This window comes from Martes martes (assembly GCF_963455335.1).
Source record: "Martes martes genome assembly, chromosome: 4".
Classification (NCBI taxonomy): domain Eukaryota; kingdom Metazoa; phylum Chordata; class Mammalia; order Carnivora; family Mustelidae; genus Martes; species Martes martes.
In genome coordinates, this window is record NC_137891.1 from 107668973 (window position 1) to 107685430 (window position 16458).

A 16458-nucleotide genomic window follows, 5' to 3' on the forward strand; every position below is an offset into this window, starting at 1 on the left:
TCTGCCCAGCAGGGAGCCTGCTTCTCCCCCTCTCTCTGCCTGCCTCTCTGCCTACTTGTGATCTCTCTCTCTGTCAAATAAATAAACAAAATCTTTAAAAAAAGAAAAAAAATTGGAGCTGGTATGTAGACACTAGTTTTGTGTATATAGCACGGTGGGTCTCAACTAACAGCAATCTCCCCACCAAGGACATCTGGCAATGCTGGAGACATGTTGGTTTTCATAACTTGAAGACTTGCTACTGGCATCTGGTCGGCGGACACCAACGACCCTGCTAAACATCCTAGGAAGCACAGAACAGTCCTTCATTACAAAGACTTCTCTGGTCCAAAGTGTCAATGGTGCTGAGGTTGAGAGAGCCTTGACAGGTGCTGGTAGGTGTTTGATACATGCCTCATAAGGGATTTTTAAAATATCCATTTCTCTGATATTTTTACTTTCTTGCCGTTATTTCTCTTTTTCATATAGCTATAATATGGAATCCAAACTAGTATTTGTTGAATAGAATTTGATCACCCTTATTTTCATTTAAAATTACCATTTGGGGGCCACCTGGGTGGCTCAGTGGGTTAAGCCTCTGCCTTCGGCTCAGGTCATGATCCCAGGGTCCTGGGATCGAGCCCCGCATTGGGCTCTCTGCTCGGCGGGGAGCCTACTTCCCCCCCTCTCTCTCTCTGCCTGCCTCTCTGCCTACTTGTGATCTCTGTCTGTCAAATGAATAAATAAAATCTTTAAAAAAATTACCATTTGGGTTCATTTTCTTTTCAAATTTCTCTGTATCTATATCTATCTATGCGTTTATTGATTTTCTTCTGGCTCAGTGACCATTCATAGTGAAGAGAATATTCAACCTTGATTTAAAGCTCAAAAAGAATTTGGGGCTTAAATAAGGGACTTGTATTTAATCCTTTTCCAAAAATTTTGGGTAGAGACAAAAATTTAGCAAGTATAAATGAAGTACTGGGGAAATTTGTGTGTGTATATATATCTGTGCATGCGTGTATATATATGTAAGCTCATCATTTTACACACATGAAAACATACATATGGGTGTATATATGAGGTTTTAGTTTTATATGTAAAAATATAAATTTATATATATGTAAAACTCTTTTGTACATGGAAAGCTTTTGGGGAGGTCACTAGGGGATAATTTTCTAACCTTCACCTGCTTATCTCTCAGCAGGTGGGTTAGAATTTCCATAAGTGCCACCATGCCCGTCTTTAAAAGGTATTACCTTTCTGAATGGGAATTGAGCTCCCAGAAATGCTGATTCAGTTTGACGAGAAACAGGCAGGCAGAGAAAGAGAAATATCCTTCTTTGTACCTCCTGGGCTGTTAGGCGGGGCCTGATGGATGAGTTAGCACTCTCACGATTTCTGAGAGATGGTGGGCAGGCATCATGTGCCAATTTAGATAAGCAGAGTACATGGAAAAGGATTTGTAATGCTATCCATTATTGGAATCTTTCTTCTCCTTGCCTATTTGCTGGGAAAAAATAGGGTTATTTTCAAGAGCTCCCTAGGTGAAAGCAGGTAGCTTTCATTTCGTGCACTGTTCTAGTAATAACCTCCCTTAATCATCACAAAATAATGTCCCCAATCCAATTTCAACACGTAATTTTTTGTCTTAGAAAAAGGACAACGCATAAATGCTGGATGCATCAAGAAGGGGTTATTTCAGAAGGCAATTTTTCTGCTGCTTTGTGTCCATTTATCTCTTTCAGTTTTGCGGGGAGTTAACAAGGACTAATAACCTAACGAAGTTGGCCACTGGAGTCCAAAAGGCCAGAACTCGGGAGAGTTACATCCTACCTTCCATCATTTTATTTGCTAGTAATTATAACAACCTCTAAAATGTACTGAGTACCTACACTGTATCAGGCATTGTTCTAATTAGTCCTCCCAACAACCCCCTGGAGCACCATTATTAGTTTCATTTGACAGATGAGCAAGTAGGGCACCTAGACAGGCAACTGGCCCGGAGGCTTACAGGTGGCTTGTGTCAGCGCAGAATTTGAAATCAAATCTCCGCCGACAGTCTGAGCTTTTAACAACTTTCTAATTAACCACTATGGGAACAAAACTTTAAAAAGTGGATTCTTGTGAACTTAGATGCAACATTCACTTTGCAAAGCAGTGTGAAAGGATTTCTTATTTCCTTTCATAATAAAGAGAGAGAAGATTGACATCCGAGCTGGGGTCCACCCACATGTAAAAGTGTTGACTCATCACATATAAAGATAATATTTCTGTCCTGGCCTTCATTAGGGTCACTGTGTTATACTAGGAATTTTTCTGCTTAGTGGACAGTCAGAACAGGATTAAAGTCAAGACTTTGTCTCCTTCCTTCCTTCCTTCCTTCCTTCTCTATCCTTCCTTTTCTTTTCTTTTTTTGGCTGCTTGAGTTTGGATTTTGGTAGAAGTTCTTAGAACAGTCTCTTTCAGAGTCCGAGGTTTCACTCAGCTGTAGGCACTTTATAGAGAGCCTTTCTTTTTTCGAGAACAAAACTATTGTTCAAAGTCTTAGGTCTCAAATAAAAGCTGGTTGATGTAATTTGATTATAAAGCTGCAGTTTGAAGGTAATCACTGATGCTATGTTTGAAATTAAGTTTATGACTGGCTTTAGCCAGATACTTTGAAAGGACTGAGGGATGACCTGTTTGCCTCTTGGGAGCCCAGGCTGTCTAATGAAAAGCAAGTACTGCATCCAAAGAGCACCCCATGATCACTTCTCTGGGATGGTGTGAATCAGCAGGACTTCATCCAGGTTGTGCTACCACTGTTACACCTCTGAAACCAGTTGATGGATGTGCTAGGAACACCTCACCAGCCCCACCCCAAGCTAGACAGAGAAGGATCCAGTTTCTTTTGGGACTCACAGGCTCTCAGAATGTGTTTGCTTCCAGCAGATGTTGAATGCATCCTGGAGTGGTGAGCAGTTTTAATCTTTGACTCTTCCCTTGGGCTGCAGATTCTCTTTCCTTTCTTTCCTACAGAATCTTGGGAGAACAGGAGGTGGCTGGTGGCTTACCTACACTTGTGATTATTTTGTGGGAAGGTCTACTTTTTTGTTTTCACTTCTACCCATGGAAACAAGAAAGTGAACTCAAAGTTAACCAAAGCTAACACACTTGGCTTACTTACTCAGCCCAACCAAGTTTCGGTTTTCTTATTTAGCGAATCTTATTAAGTGAATCATAATTTCTTATTTATTGAGTTCACAAAAGATTGTCTTTGGGAGGTGAATGGAATCATGTTTATAAGCCCCTAGCACAGGGTTGGACGTGGAAGAATTAGCTGGTAATGTAGTCGTTAGCCCTTTCTCTTCCTACTCTGCTAGGGAGAGGAGGACCCTCTAGGACAACTCCAATAAAAAAAGAAAACCTACCAGGTCCATTTGGGTATTTGATCTTCAACTTTAATATCAATGATTTTGGAGCAAGTGTGGGTTTACTATATATAGCTTCAGGGACATCCCTGTCTTTAAAAACACAGTTCTGGACAGAAAACCAAAATAACACTCCAGCATTATTAGAATTTTTGTAATATTTATGGGGATGTGTCTATTTAACAAATGTTATCTATTTTATAAATGAGATAATAGGTCAGTCTGTTTTGACAACCTGCTAATTCCCCCTCACGCCAATCCATTTCTCCTGTTCTTTTTAGTAATAGAACACCTTGAGTTTCATGTCTCTCCCCAGCTATTCTGCCATTTCCTGATCTCTTTTGCATTTAAATGATGCCATGTGACTAAATTCTGGCTAATAGGATATTAGCAGAAGTGGCCTCTGCAATTTTCAGGTCATATCTTTAAAATAGAACTGTTTGCCCTCCATTTATACTCTCCTTCCTACAATGGAATGTGCACATGGTGATGGTGAGCTGTCTTTGGCCATCCAATCACGGGCATCGCTTAGGAAGCAAAACAAGGAGACAGAAAGAAACAGGGTCTCTCTATCATTTATCATCTCATAGGACATTGCTTCTCCTCTTCCCTTGCTAAAATTATTATGGGTGTGAGAGAAATGAACTTTTTAGTCTTGTTTAAGCCATTGCTTTTATGGAATCTTTTATAGCATCAAAACCAGTATACTAAATATTGCATTGTCTTATGGGGATGAATCTTTGAGTCACCACTTGGTTGAGATTTTTCTATATTTTTTCTTTGATTTGCAAAATTACTCATTAGTACCTTGCATTTCTGGTAGTTAGCCAGTAAAAATAGAAAAATAAATCAGCTTTGTGCATAGCGGTTAAGGAATTTATAAGTTTCTAGATGATCTATCAAATCTGACATGGTTTATATGGACTATAGCTAGTTATTATTGAATGGCTAAGGTTTACAATGAAAAAAGAAAGATCTTTTTACTTATTTTTTAACCATAACTCAGTTAAGCGTATAGCTTTGGAATCGTGACAGATACTATTGAGTATATGTAGTCGATGACTTTAACCAGATAATCTCGATTGCAGTGTGTTGGTCATATGTAATGGACAAATAAGTGATTACTAATGGATCAAAGGTTAAAGATATTTTATCTTGATAGATCGTTTCCTTCATGGTATTATCAAGCTATATTTTCTCATAAAATTGAGAACATGTCGTCTAATAGAAGGTGTGCTTCTTTGTTTTATTTTTAAAAACTAGGGGTCTGGTAAATTTCATCAAACATTTAACACACTGTTTAAAAGCACTTGCTACATGTCAGGCACATTTTATTCACCAAACTGAAATAAAAGTATATCAAAAAAGATGAAGAATACTTCTCTGCACAGGCATAGGATAAGAATTGCCTTATAATCAGCCTTTGCCAAAGGGCATGGGTCTAATAAGGAAGAGCTAACCCACCAGTACAAACAATCACATGCTATGGGTAAGCATGCCAGAGAATTAAAGGGCATTTGGCATACGACACCCAGTTTGCCCTGAGCCAGATCTGTTGCCTCTAATCCCAAGCATTTAAGAACAGGAGGAGCACTACAACAGCAACTTCAAGATAACAAGAGGCAGAGAACTAGCCCAGCAGTGACACTGAAAAAGTATCAGTCTGCTCTGATAATTGGGAAGAGAGCAGATGTTTAGAAAAGCTGAATAATTTATAGTTACATGCGAGCAGCTTTTGCATGGGTGAATCTCATCTCCTAATATAACTTGGCAAATATTAATAATTATCTCATGGGCAGATGATACTGATTTGAAACTGCCATGTAGGCAGGTAATGTTAGAAGATAATAATTCAGTAGAAAAGCAAACCCTCTTAATCAGAATCATATTTTGTAAATTAAGGGTTTCATTTGCCACGAAAAATAAGAAACCAAACTGGTTTTCAGGGAATCAGCCACTTTCATGTGCAGATTACAAACATAATTTTCAAATTAATGCAAATAAATGCACGCTCTGGAGGTTGGTGTGGTATGGCAGATTGGTTAGTTATGGGCTTCTTGAATGTTCTGGTAGGACAGAAACCGGATGTGTGGCTTTTAATTAGAGCCTGTAAAGAGCCTTGTTGTACATGCGAAACACTTAATAAGAGTTAAATAATTTAAATAATAATTCAAATTGACCTCTCCATAGGTGTAATGAGTTTCCCAAGTTGACCTTCAAATACTGTTATCACCAGGTCATGGCAAGTTAGCTGCAAATAGGCTTATCCATGATTTGGGGAATCTTTCTTCTTAAAAAAAAAAAAAAAAGTTGTAGGAGAAAACATTTTTATTGAATAAACTACTTGTAACCATATTATGAAATGACAAAACATATCCAATGATGTATACAGCCACTGACTCTCTCTACTCGGAAATAATGACTGGCTTTGTGCCTTGTAACCCTTAGCCTTTGCCTCCCACAGTATTATAGAGCAGCCATGAATAATCGTTTTTGCTTTGGTTTTAGTATGAATTGTTCATATTTGATACCAAGAACAGGACTCTATTATTTGAAGACCAATAAATATAATTTCCAACCTTAATTTAACATAGAATAACCAACAAGGATCAGTTTGCCAGGGGTGGTCTAAATGGACTAAATGACACTTGCTTTGTGGCAGACAAAAGATGCTTTCCAAGGGCTGTGGTGTGGAAGCTTTTTGAGCTGATACATTTAGCCAAGGGGCTGCAGCTGGGTTGGGGGACACTCTTGGGCCATGGGAGGGCTACGCCCTTTGGTAGCATGTTATATAAAAGGCTCTCTGCTTTTGAACATTCTTTATGACCATGACCTGAAGGATGGATCACTGAAATAAACTGCCCTCCCACTTTCTTCTTTGTTCACTTACTTCTTTCTTCCTTCTTGACTCATGTCAACACGGCCAAAGTTTTATGACATCCATACTAATGGTTTTAAATTTGTGTTTCGAGTTACTGAATGTTGTTTTGAATGAAATAATTAATGTAAAATCAGTTTGAAAGGTTCAAAGATCTAAAGAGAGGTAAATGTAAATAATAGTTGCTTTGATGCACTTATGATTCTCAATCTCCTCTAGAAGATAAAGATGGGTTCAAAGTGGGGGCTTCTCTACAGATGTTTATTGAACTGAATCGAGAACAAGCAGAGTGAGTCATGATGAAATGGGTCTGGAGTCAGAAAGATCTATGTGTGACTCATGGCTTGACTGTTATTAGGTTTGCAGCTTTCTGTGTTTTAGTGTCCTTATACGTGAAATAACGTCAATCAGACGTCCCCCAGAGAATTGTCACTCTCAGAAAATTCTTAGGACATAATATGTGCTTCATAAAGGGTAGCTGTTATTATTGAACTTCAGTGGAGTGGTTTTATTCTAATTTACATTTTGGCCTACCACAGTGGGGGAGTATTTATTCTATGTGAATTTAGCCCTTATTTCTACTAACCTATGAATGAGACTGGCAGGTGTGAACAACGGAGAAGTCTAGGAGGTGGGGGATAAGGAAATAAAAGAGCCTATGTAAGAGGGGAAGGGTGAGAAAGTGAAGTGATGGTGAGCCATCAACAGTGACCTCAAAAACCAGAGGTACGACTGTCATGTAATTTTGCCCTTGACTCAAGATAGTTGGGTCTTATTCTTCTTTATTTTTTAAGGATTTTCAAGGCTTTCCTTTTTAGTTGCTTAGTGTTTAAGTCATTGCGTAGTGTTTAGCTGGTCCCTTTCATAGTTGGTATTTTCAAGTCTGGCCATCCATTCAGCCAACCATCCATCTATCCATCATGCATATTTTTCCATGCATTATTAAATATGTAGTCTCAGGTATTCCTACTATGTGCTAGGCATTGTACTAGGCTTTCTCTGGTGGGGGTTGGGGATAGATTTCTTCCTTTTTATTTATTTATTTTTTTGCTGGAAATTTGATTTATTTTGCTCTTTTTGTGAAATTAAAAAATCTCCTGAATCAAAAATTATCAGAATATCTGGGAAATTAAAAACAACAACAGATGAACTCTTGCAAGCCTGATAAACCAATTAGTCAAATATGGAGAGTGAAAAACATGCTTGGAATGATTTTGACTCATGTAATTGTTTCAGAATAATTTCTTAAGTGTTTCTAAGCAACAGCAAATTTAAGAAGAAGAAACAAATGCTAGGTCCTCTCTCTCTCTCTCTCTTCCTTCCTTCCCTTTCTCTTCTCTCTCACATCACAGAAGAGCAGATTGTGTCCCTCTCTCCCACAGTGTGATGTTAGCTTTGGCTGGCTGGGTCAGAGCAAGAAGGCAGAAACATTTAGAATGTGATTATTTTTCATGCAGCCTTCCTCGCTTTGTTGGATGAGCCATCAGTTTCATTAAGGTACAGCTGGCCTTCACAGGTAGATCCGAGCATCAGGTAGGGGTGAAATATGGATAGAAATCATGAGATGAACTTTGATAAAATATAACCAGCAACAAAGTCATTTAACCTTTATATTTCTACATCAGTCCTTTGGGATCCATTTTGAAATCGAATCTTGCCTGCACTTTTTTGAGTTAACTGGGTAGATTATCGTTTTATATGATAGTGAGCAGAATGCATTTCCTAATACTGCATCTCCATTTGTGGAGGAATTTCCCTTAACTTATGTGGGGGTGGTGGTAGCTGCAGTTATGGCCCGTGCCTCAGATTTTCTCATGGCATAGAGTCACAGAGAAATCCACTCCTTCATGTAGCTTACTGTTAGCGCCATATGGGCAGGCATTTCCTAACCATGTGCAGACAAATGAAAGCTCATTAAAGGAAGGCAGAGGGTCGGAAGGGTACTTTGGACTATGAAAAAAAAAAATCCTTACTAGACAACATTAATCATAAGTAGATAATCCTTCTCAAAGGGAAGGCAGTGTGTTTGCCTCATTCTCCTTGGCAGTTAACCTTTTGCATTTTATGCTTATGGCACTTCTGTCAGGCGCTTTTTGTGCTTCAGTTAAAGTCAGAGGTCTTTGGACACAGTTCAAAAAGTAGCAAGTGTCTGGAGGGCAGCGTGATGCAAGGCATTTTGGCAGAGGTAGTCATGGAGAGCAGTTGGGCAGCTGTATAGGAAAGAGGAATCTAGAATGTGAACGACATGGCTCCTTTAGATACTTCTGAGGGTGCTTGGGGTGGGGGGGTCATTTTGGGTGTAGGCTATTGGATGGAGGAAAGCAACAGATGTGACAGAAGAGGATTTCTAAGCCAGCCAATGAATGTGTGCACATGCTGTCTGGACCGAGAAGTCAGTGTTGAATTTGCACCTGTGCCTATAATCAGGAAGTAAATGGTTCACTGGTCACAGTAAGAACAAGGCTCATTTGGGAGGCAAATTGAAACTCTATTTAAGCAAAGTGATTCAGAAGGAGATGTTCAATACCATTTTCCTCCTGGGAACATTTCTTCCTAAGGCATTAATCAGGACACCAGGCAAAATACTCACTAATATTGTTCCAAAACTAAGAATATGTCTCTGAGACAAAAACCATGGAAACCTACTTATTTTCTGAAATGTTGCCTCTCTGAAAGAAAAGATGAGAGGATGAATAAGCAGACATGCTTTACTTAAAGGTTAGGTGTGAGTCAGGGGACCTTTGAGTGTGTTCAATATGGCAGGGTCATCTGAATGTCTATATAAAATGATGCATGCAAGAGAGTGAAATCATGGCATTGATTGGAAATGAAAAGTGCTGTAAAAGGGTAGCATTTACAGGATTGAACTAATGTGAAATTTGTCTGCAGGATCTGAGACATAATTTATTTTTATAATGAAGACTTAATTAAATTTTAAATCCTAGGTCTTAATTTTTTAGTTACATGAGTCAAGACAAGTTAGGATCTACAAAAGTCATCTTTCTCACTTATTGAATGTTATCTATCTCATACGGTGGTTGTGAGAATTCAAAGCACTAATCTATATGAAGTGCTTAACGCAGTGCCTGGTCTATAACTACACACTCTGTAAAAATTAACTGCTGTTGTTAGCATTTCAGTCTTCAAGCCATAAAGAAAACCCACCAATTATGTCCAAATGGGAGGAATCCTTGTTGGGTGGCGATCTCAGTTTACTCAAAGAAAAAGATTCTTAGTACTGCCGTAAAGAAATAGAGATCTTGGTCAAAAGATAAACATCCCCATCCTACTTTTAATTATTTTGACTCCTAAAAAGGAATAGGATCTAGTATTTTTTGAACACCTACCATGTGTCACGCGCTCTGGAAGCTGCTTGACTCACAGCGTCCTGTGAAGTCGCTCTCAAGGTCCCACTGTTATTAACAAGGAAACTGAGGCCCAAAGAGATGAAAGAACGTTTCCAGGCTTCTATGCCTTATGGTCGGCAGAACAGGGATTTGAAGGCCAAAGGCCACGCTCTTCCAGTTCATCTCACAAGACCGTGTAAGTAGTATGGGGAATGGTAACTCGAGGCTGACTGGCTCTGCTACAGACTCTGAGGTAATAGCAACGTTTCTATTTTGATGTTCCCATTAAAATCTTATCCTCTAGCTGAGAGGCCTGGCAGATGGCAAATGTCACCCTTGAGCAGTCACCCAAGTCAAGTGATAAACCACATTCAGGCTTTGGGCTGCTTTTCCTGCTCGGGGAAGGAGGATGGTTCAGCTCCCCGGTCTGTCCGGCAACTGGGTTGCTTCTTGGAGCTCACAGGAAAATGTACTTTATTTACGTGCTAAGAAAAGCTCCTGGGGCTCTGTGGGCAGTTGTTTTGGAGAAAGATTGACTTTAAAAACACACACCTGATTGTTTAGCAGCTTTAGAAAGATCCGAGAAGAAAATGTTCAGTTATCAGATAAAGCGGCTTTGGCAACGTGATTTCTCTTATGCTGGGCGGCTGCAGAGGCTGCGTGATACAGACAAGGCACAGATACTTTGTGTCTCCCCGTGTTGCTTCAGAACATTCTGTTCCCTGCCCATTGTCAACCAGACAAACATGCCATCGTGGGTCACAGCGATGCATATTCTTTACTAACTCTGCAAATACGGCTTTTTAGGACCATTCCTTAAACAAAGCAATTTGCTATGAGGTGTTAGGGGTTTTAGCATTTTGAGAATACTTCTTTAGTTCTATAGTGGGAGAACACAGAGCCTGACTTGCTTTGAGGCCCAAGTTTACCCTTTAATGACTCTGTGACCTTCGTTAATCTCCTTATCCTCTCTGAGCCTATTTCGACCTCTCTGCCATGGGGGCGTCACTGCTTTCTTTCTGGGATTGCTGTGAGAACTCAATGATGTAATGTAAGTTCAAGTGCTTTGCAAATTGCACGAGGCCACTTAAAAATGAACCATGTATGTTATTATTATTTATATTTGGGGCTTAACATTATCTGGTATTAATAAAGGATCCCTGATGGTTAATGACACCCTGAAGATCTAAAACAAGGTTGTAGTGAAGCCACAGGAATGAAAAGCCAGGCATAGGGAATCCAGTCAATAATAGCGTAATAACATTGTATGGTTGACCAATGTTGACTATACTTATCATAGTGAGCATCGTGTATCGTACAGGGCTGTTGAATCACGATGCTGTACACTTGAAACTAATATAATAATATATTCAACTATATTTAAATTAAAACAAAAAATAAAAAAAAGTAAAGTCTAATAAGTCATAATGAGATGCCAGAAATTGGGTAGAGTATAGATATGGAACCGGTAATTTAATACAGACATCAGAGCGACACGGAAGAAGATCCAGAGTGTGGTAGGAGCTGTTTGGAGAAAGGAGAACCGAGGGACTAAACATGCTTTAAAGAAAGAGAAGAGATAATAGCTTCTCAGACTGTAGTGTGTGGTTTGGAATGCTGTGAGCTGTCACTTTATTGGCAGCATCGGGAAGTCAAATGAATTAGTTTCTGATCCATCACGTCCTAATTGTGTGAATACTTCAACTTCTGGGCAAAAAGTGACGATGATGACACTTTGTCACAGGGTTATGAAGATTAAATGGGATGATATATGTAAAGTACCTGACGGGTAATGTGACTGGTAAATGTGGTTTCTTTACTTCCTGCTCCTCCTCCTCCTTTTTTTTTTTTTTTGGTCAGATAAGAACTCTAACTAGGCAAAGCACGGTCAGTACTAGTAGAAACTTAGGTGCTTCTCAGAGCATTCAGGCAAGGTCCGAAAGCAATCAGTAGAGCCCTCGTAAATTCTCTGGGATTACTTGCAATGCCACCCAAACTTCTTAATGGAGTCTGAGTCTATGTCGCCACTTCAATGATCAAGTGCAGAGAAAGTTGTAGGTGTTCAGTAGGAGCAAAGACTCTTAACCAGGGGGCTCTGAAGGGAAGCATGAAGGTGTTTGCAAAGCGCAAGGTGTGCAGGGATTAAATTCAGAAGTCCTTCGGAGATAAGGGTTCTGTGTTGGTGATGAGAAAGGAATCATCAGTTGAGCCAGAGTTTGGTTAGAAGCTCTTGCTAAGGGACACCTTACAGGGGATCAAGTTTTCCAAACTGTAGAGCTGATTTATTGAGTTATTTTTTAAGTATTTGTTATCTGCTGTTCAGAAACACTTCTCTTTAAGCAAGCAATTGAGGGTTCATGAATGTAAACATTTCAATGATTACAACATAACTTTTTAAGAATTGTTAATTTAAAAAACATCTCAATAAGAACACATAATCAGTGATTTTAGCTCTTAAATATACAAGTGTATGAAATGAGGCAAGTAAAATGAGAATCAGTTTAAAAAGGAAACTTTTCTCCGTGTTGTCAATTTGAGACCTAATGCAATCTGTCTATGGAGTGTGGTGAGGATGGACAGAATGTGTTTGTAAAGCCACGAGATATTTTCAACTTCCAGGTCTTTCTTATTGTTCTCACCAAAGAGAACAAATTCGCAGTGAGTGAGATTTTGGAAGCTACCTATGTTTCAAAGATCCATAGGCTTTAAATTATTGTCATTATTATACCACAAGAAATCCCATCTTTTTCCCACGCACAGGTTAGAAAATGATTGTGACATTTCCCACATCTCTTTCTTCCATGCTATCTATATTTTGTGGTAATACTAATAACCCCATCTTCTATTCCAGCTTTTCAATTTTTTTTTTCACATCCATCACCTCATTTTAAGCCAAGGCAATTTAAAAACTTTCCTTGTAATGTTGCAAGTTGCTGACTCTGGACTGATTTTGTGTGATGGGCAAGGAAGGACATCGAGAGGTGAGGTCAACACCTGTGACCAAATGATTAGGGAAGTAGAAGAGAGAAAATGCTAGTGAAGTATTCCTACAGTGTCCTCTCTTCCAAAGTATGGTTGTGACTGGGGACAGCTTGGGAGAGGGGTGATGGAGGAACAGTATAAACACACCCATTGAGTTGTCACCTGTCGAGAGTGGGGGTTGGGGCTGTGAACAAGGACTGCTTTTTGATCACCTGTTATATGCCAGGTAGGTGCCAGTAGCTTAGCCACAATATATAAAATACATATATTTTTTGTTTGCTCAACAACTGTAAAAGATAGATATTGCTACTACCATTTCATAGATGAGGAAATAGTCTTGGAGAACTTTGGGTAAGTCACTAATATGTATTTAAAAAATAAATATTGTGTTGCTATGAGTAGGGGATATTTTTAGTAAAATTTCTATTGCCTTTTGGTGTTGCCTTGGTCTTTATTAAAAATCCAAATGGAAGATCTGATTATGTCTCTAAAAATAAGAATGGCTCTTATACATGCAACATGGGCAAAGCCAAAATAAAAAAAGTTATGAAGTAGCCCAGTGAGGGCCGTACCTGAGGATACTTTGTTCTAGAACCTGGATCTGGTGCTGGTCTTGTTGATTTTGTTTCTTCATCTCTTCCTGTTCTTTTCCGGTGCTGACTCCATCTAGAAGCCATTTCTCCCTTAAGGCTTTTTTCTGATATCAGGAAACATAAAGACGTTCTTATATCAGTCAGTAATTTCCACAATCTCTGGCTGCTTTGAAATCTCATGAATTTTAATAGTGGACAGAGTAAAGAGAAATTATTCTTTCTCACTGCCTTGCCTGAATAAATCTGGTGTCTTCCTTCATTGCACCCTTTGTGACCCCCTTCCAAAGACAGTTTTATGTGTCTAAATCCCATTTTTCTTTTAAGTTCCAGTTCAGGTCCCTCCTTCTCTGTGAAAATCTCTGTTCTCTCCCCCCATACCTTCCACAGCCCCATCTTCACCCTCAGAGAATTCTCTTTCCTCAGAATCAGGCAGCACTGTGTATAGACACTATGTCTAGCAGTTGTATGGGGACCTTATCATGTGATACCTATTACCTGTTTGGTTAATGGTTGTACATCTTGTGTCTTTGAAGTAAAATGTTCCTTGAAGCCATTTTTTTATTCATCTCAATGACAGTGTATGGCGAATGCTCCAAAAAAATCTGGGAGGGATTATTTGAAATGGTGGACGAAACAAGAAATTGCTACTGTATCTTAAACTAATTCAATGTTGGTCTTAAGTGGTGTGGTCAGCATTTATGACTTTGCCTACCCAATATCCTTCTTTCTTCTGAGAAGCTACCTGGTTCCAGATACCTAAGCTTCACCTAAATGACTTGTTCCAATAACATGATGCAGAAATTCACTGATCTGTCTAAATATTGGTGAGTTGAATTTTTTTCAACTTTAACAAAACAAAAAATATTTATGTTTTATCACATGGAAAAAAAGTTCCCTTGAATTTGCATGAAAGAATTACAATGCTGGACCTTGAGCCTAAGAAGACTTAAAGCAAATGAGAAATGTATAAATTTTGGAGGGAACTTCGCTAGCATCCCATCCATGTCTTACATAGGAACTGTTAGACACTATTTCCAAAGAGTTTGAGTTTTTTCTTTTCTTCCTGGAGAAAAACTGTTTTCCCTATATAATCTGCCCGTGTAAATTATTTGTTCAAAAATTACTTTTTGGGGAGTCACTGTATCTAAAGTGGTGAGGAGAGAAGAATGGGAACTTTGTATTTCCTGAGAATTCTTTCTCTGATGCATGATTAAAGTGAGAGTAAGTAAAGAGAACTTTTTTAGAAGGGTGCTGGGGTTAACACGACTAGCCTATAAATACCTTTGAATTTTAAACAAAATTCAAATAAGGTTGATTGTGCTAGGTAATTACCAAATGATGGCTATTTTAAGTAAGGCAATGGTTTTCAAACCAATTAGAAACATTACATTGATTACAAATACATGTTATATGGAATTACACTTTGTAGGACTGATACAACCTGGATTGCTGTAGTTGAAGCAATGAGGGGGCCTGGCAGCCTGTAGAAGCACAGAACACAGTTTGAAAACCATTAGATCAAGTAGGAACCTTGTCCTAGATCATTGTATTTGTGTTGGCCTTTTCAGAGTTTCAAGCAATTGCATGTGGATAACACACCCCATAAGAAAAGTTTGTAGCAAGAGAGTCTCTCCTTCAGTGTTATCTTAACCCTTAATTACAGCTCTTCGGCTGTTTGTAGAAATGCTCTCCCACAGACACAGTTAAATGTTATTAATCAAGGTCAAGATTTATCTTTGAGATCAAAGATGCCAAGAAAATCTTAGTATACTATCATTTTAAGAATTTACCTTAATTTTAATTTATTTTTATTTGATGGAATGTGATGATAGCTAATGCGTAATAAAGAAGACAGATGACACCTATCAAAGTAAATTATAGTCCTTACAAACCACCTACGAGGACAGTTTCAGTCATTCACATCCGTATCACTGTAAGAAACATTTAGATGGGATGGTCTTATATTGCTGAGTTACAGGGAGCAGAGAACAATTCTGGTGATGTGTTATGTGAACTTGGGGCTATATAGTCTTATATAAGTGTTCTTAGTCTGGTTAGGAACAAGAATAATTTTAATTTTAGCTTCATAAAACTTTGTTCATAACTCACAAATTGTCATTTACCTCTGGTGGAGAACTTTGCCAGAGGTAAAATGAAAAAATGAATTTGTGAATTAGCTCTTTGCCTCTGAATATAAAATACATAATTTAGGTGTGCAATTAAATGATATGGTACAATCACATATTGTAACCACTTAAACATAGTTATTTTGTTTTTATGTCACTGTTTAGACTTGTACTTTCGTCTATGAGATTGATGAAAAATCTGTTCCACGACATTCAGATTCAAAAGCCATATTAACTAAATGAAAATATAAGGACATGCCAGTAATAGATCTTTTTTTTTTAAGATTTTATTTATTTATTTGACAGACAGAGATTACAAGTAGGCAGAGAGGCAAGCAGAGAGAGAGAGGAGGAAGCAGGAACCCTGCTGAGCAGAGAGCCGGATGTGGGGCTCGATCCCAGGACCCTGGGATCATGACCCGAGCCAAAGGCAGAGGCTTTAACCCACTAGCCACCCAGGCGCCCCCCAGTAATAGATCTTTGAGCAGTTTTTTTATGGAAAGTTTTTCTGTAAAAAACTTTGCATTTTGTATAGCATTTAGAGTGGACTTTAAGAATAAATTAGTTTTGGGGCACCTGGATGGCTCAGTTCAGGTCATGATCGTGGAGTCCCGGGATCAAGTCCTGCATGGGGCTCCCTGCTTGGCAGGGAGTTTGCCTCTCCCTCTGACCCACCCCTCCATCCCCTTCTTGTTCTCTCTCTCTCTTTCAAATAAATAAAATCTTGAAAAAAAAGTAAAAAAAAAGAATAAATTAGTTTTTCATACCATGAATCAAATGGACTTCCAAAAAAGTTTTCTAAGTTGAGTGTAGTTTGTGTTTCTGGGTGGCAGACTGTAATCACGTTACTAGGTGAGGAGACCCATAGTGTACAAATCTCAGAAATGTTTGAAAGTTAGAATGCTCCTCATGTCCCCACTAATTCCCTTTCCAGCACGTCATTGGAATGATTGCCCAGTTCCAGAGCCAAAGAATATGAGTGAATTACTACTCTTATTTTGCAATGTATGTACTAATGATACAGAGCAGTGCTTTGTAGATGTTTGTGTTTGTGTTGTTTAAAGTGTGTCATTGAAGTGTAACAAAATAGTTGGCAATCAGGAAAGTGCTGAGGACAGTCAGTGGAACAGAGACGGATGA

General features: G+C 38.7%; 1 protein-coding gene across 2 annotated transcripts in view; it reads right to left on the reverse strand.

The window, feature by feature from the left end:
• PALMD (palmdelphin) overlaps positions 1–16458 on the reverse strand; it is a 50343-nt gene that overhangs the window by 12884 nt on the left and 21001 nt on the right. For both annotated transcript variants that reach the window (XM_080802967.1, XM_080802968.1), the window contains exon 3: positions 13172–13296. In XM_080802967.1, the coding sequence (XP_080659093.1) occupies positions 13172–13296 (125 nt within the window). The remainder of the gene's footprint in view (positions 1–13171; positions 13297–16458) is intronic.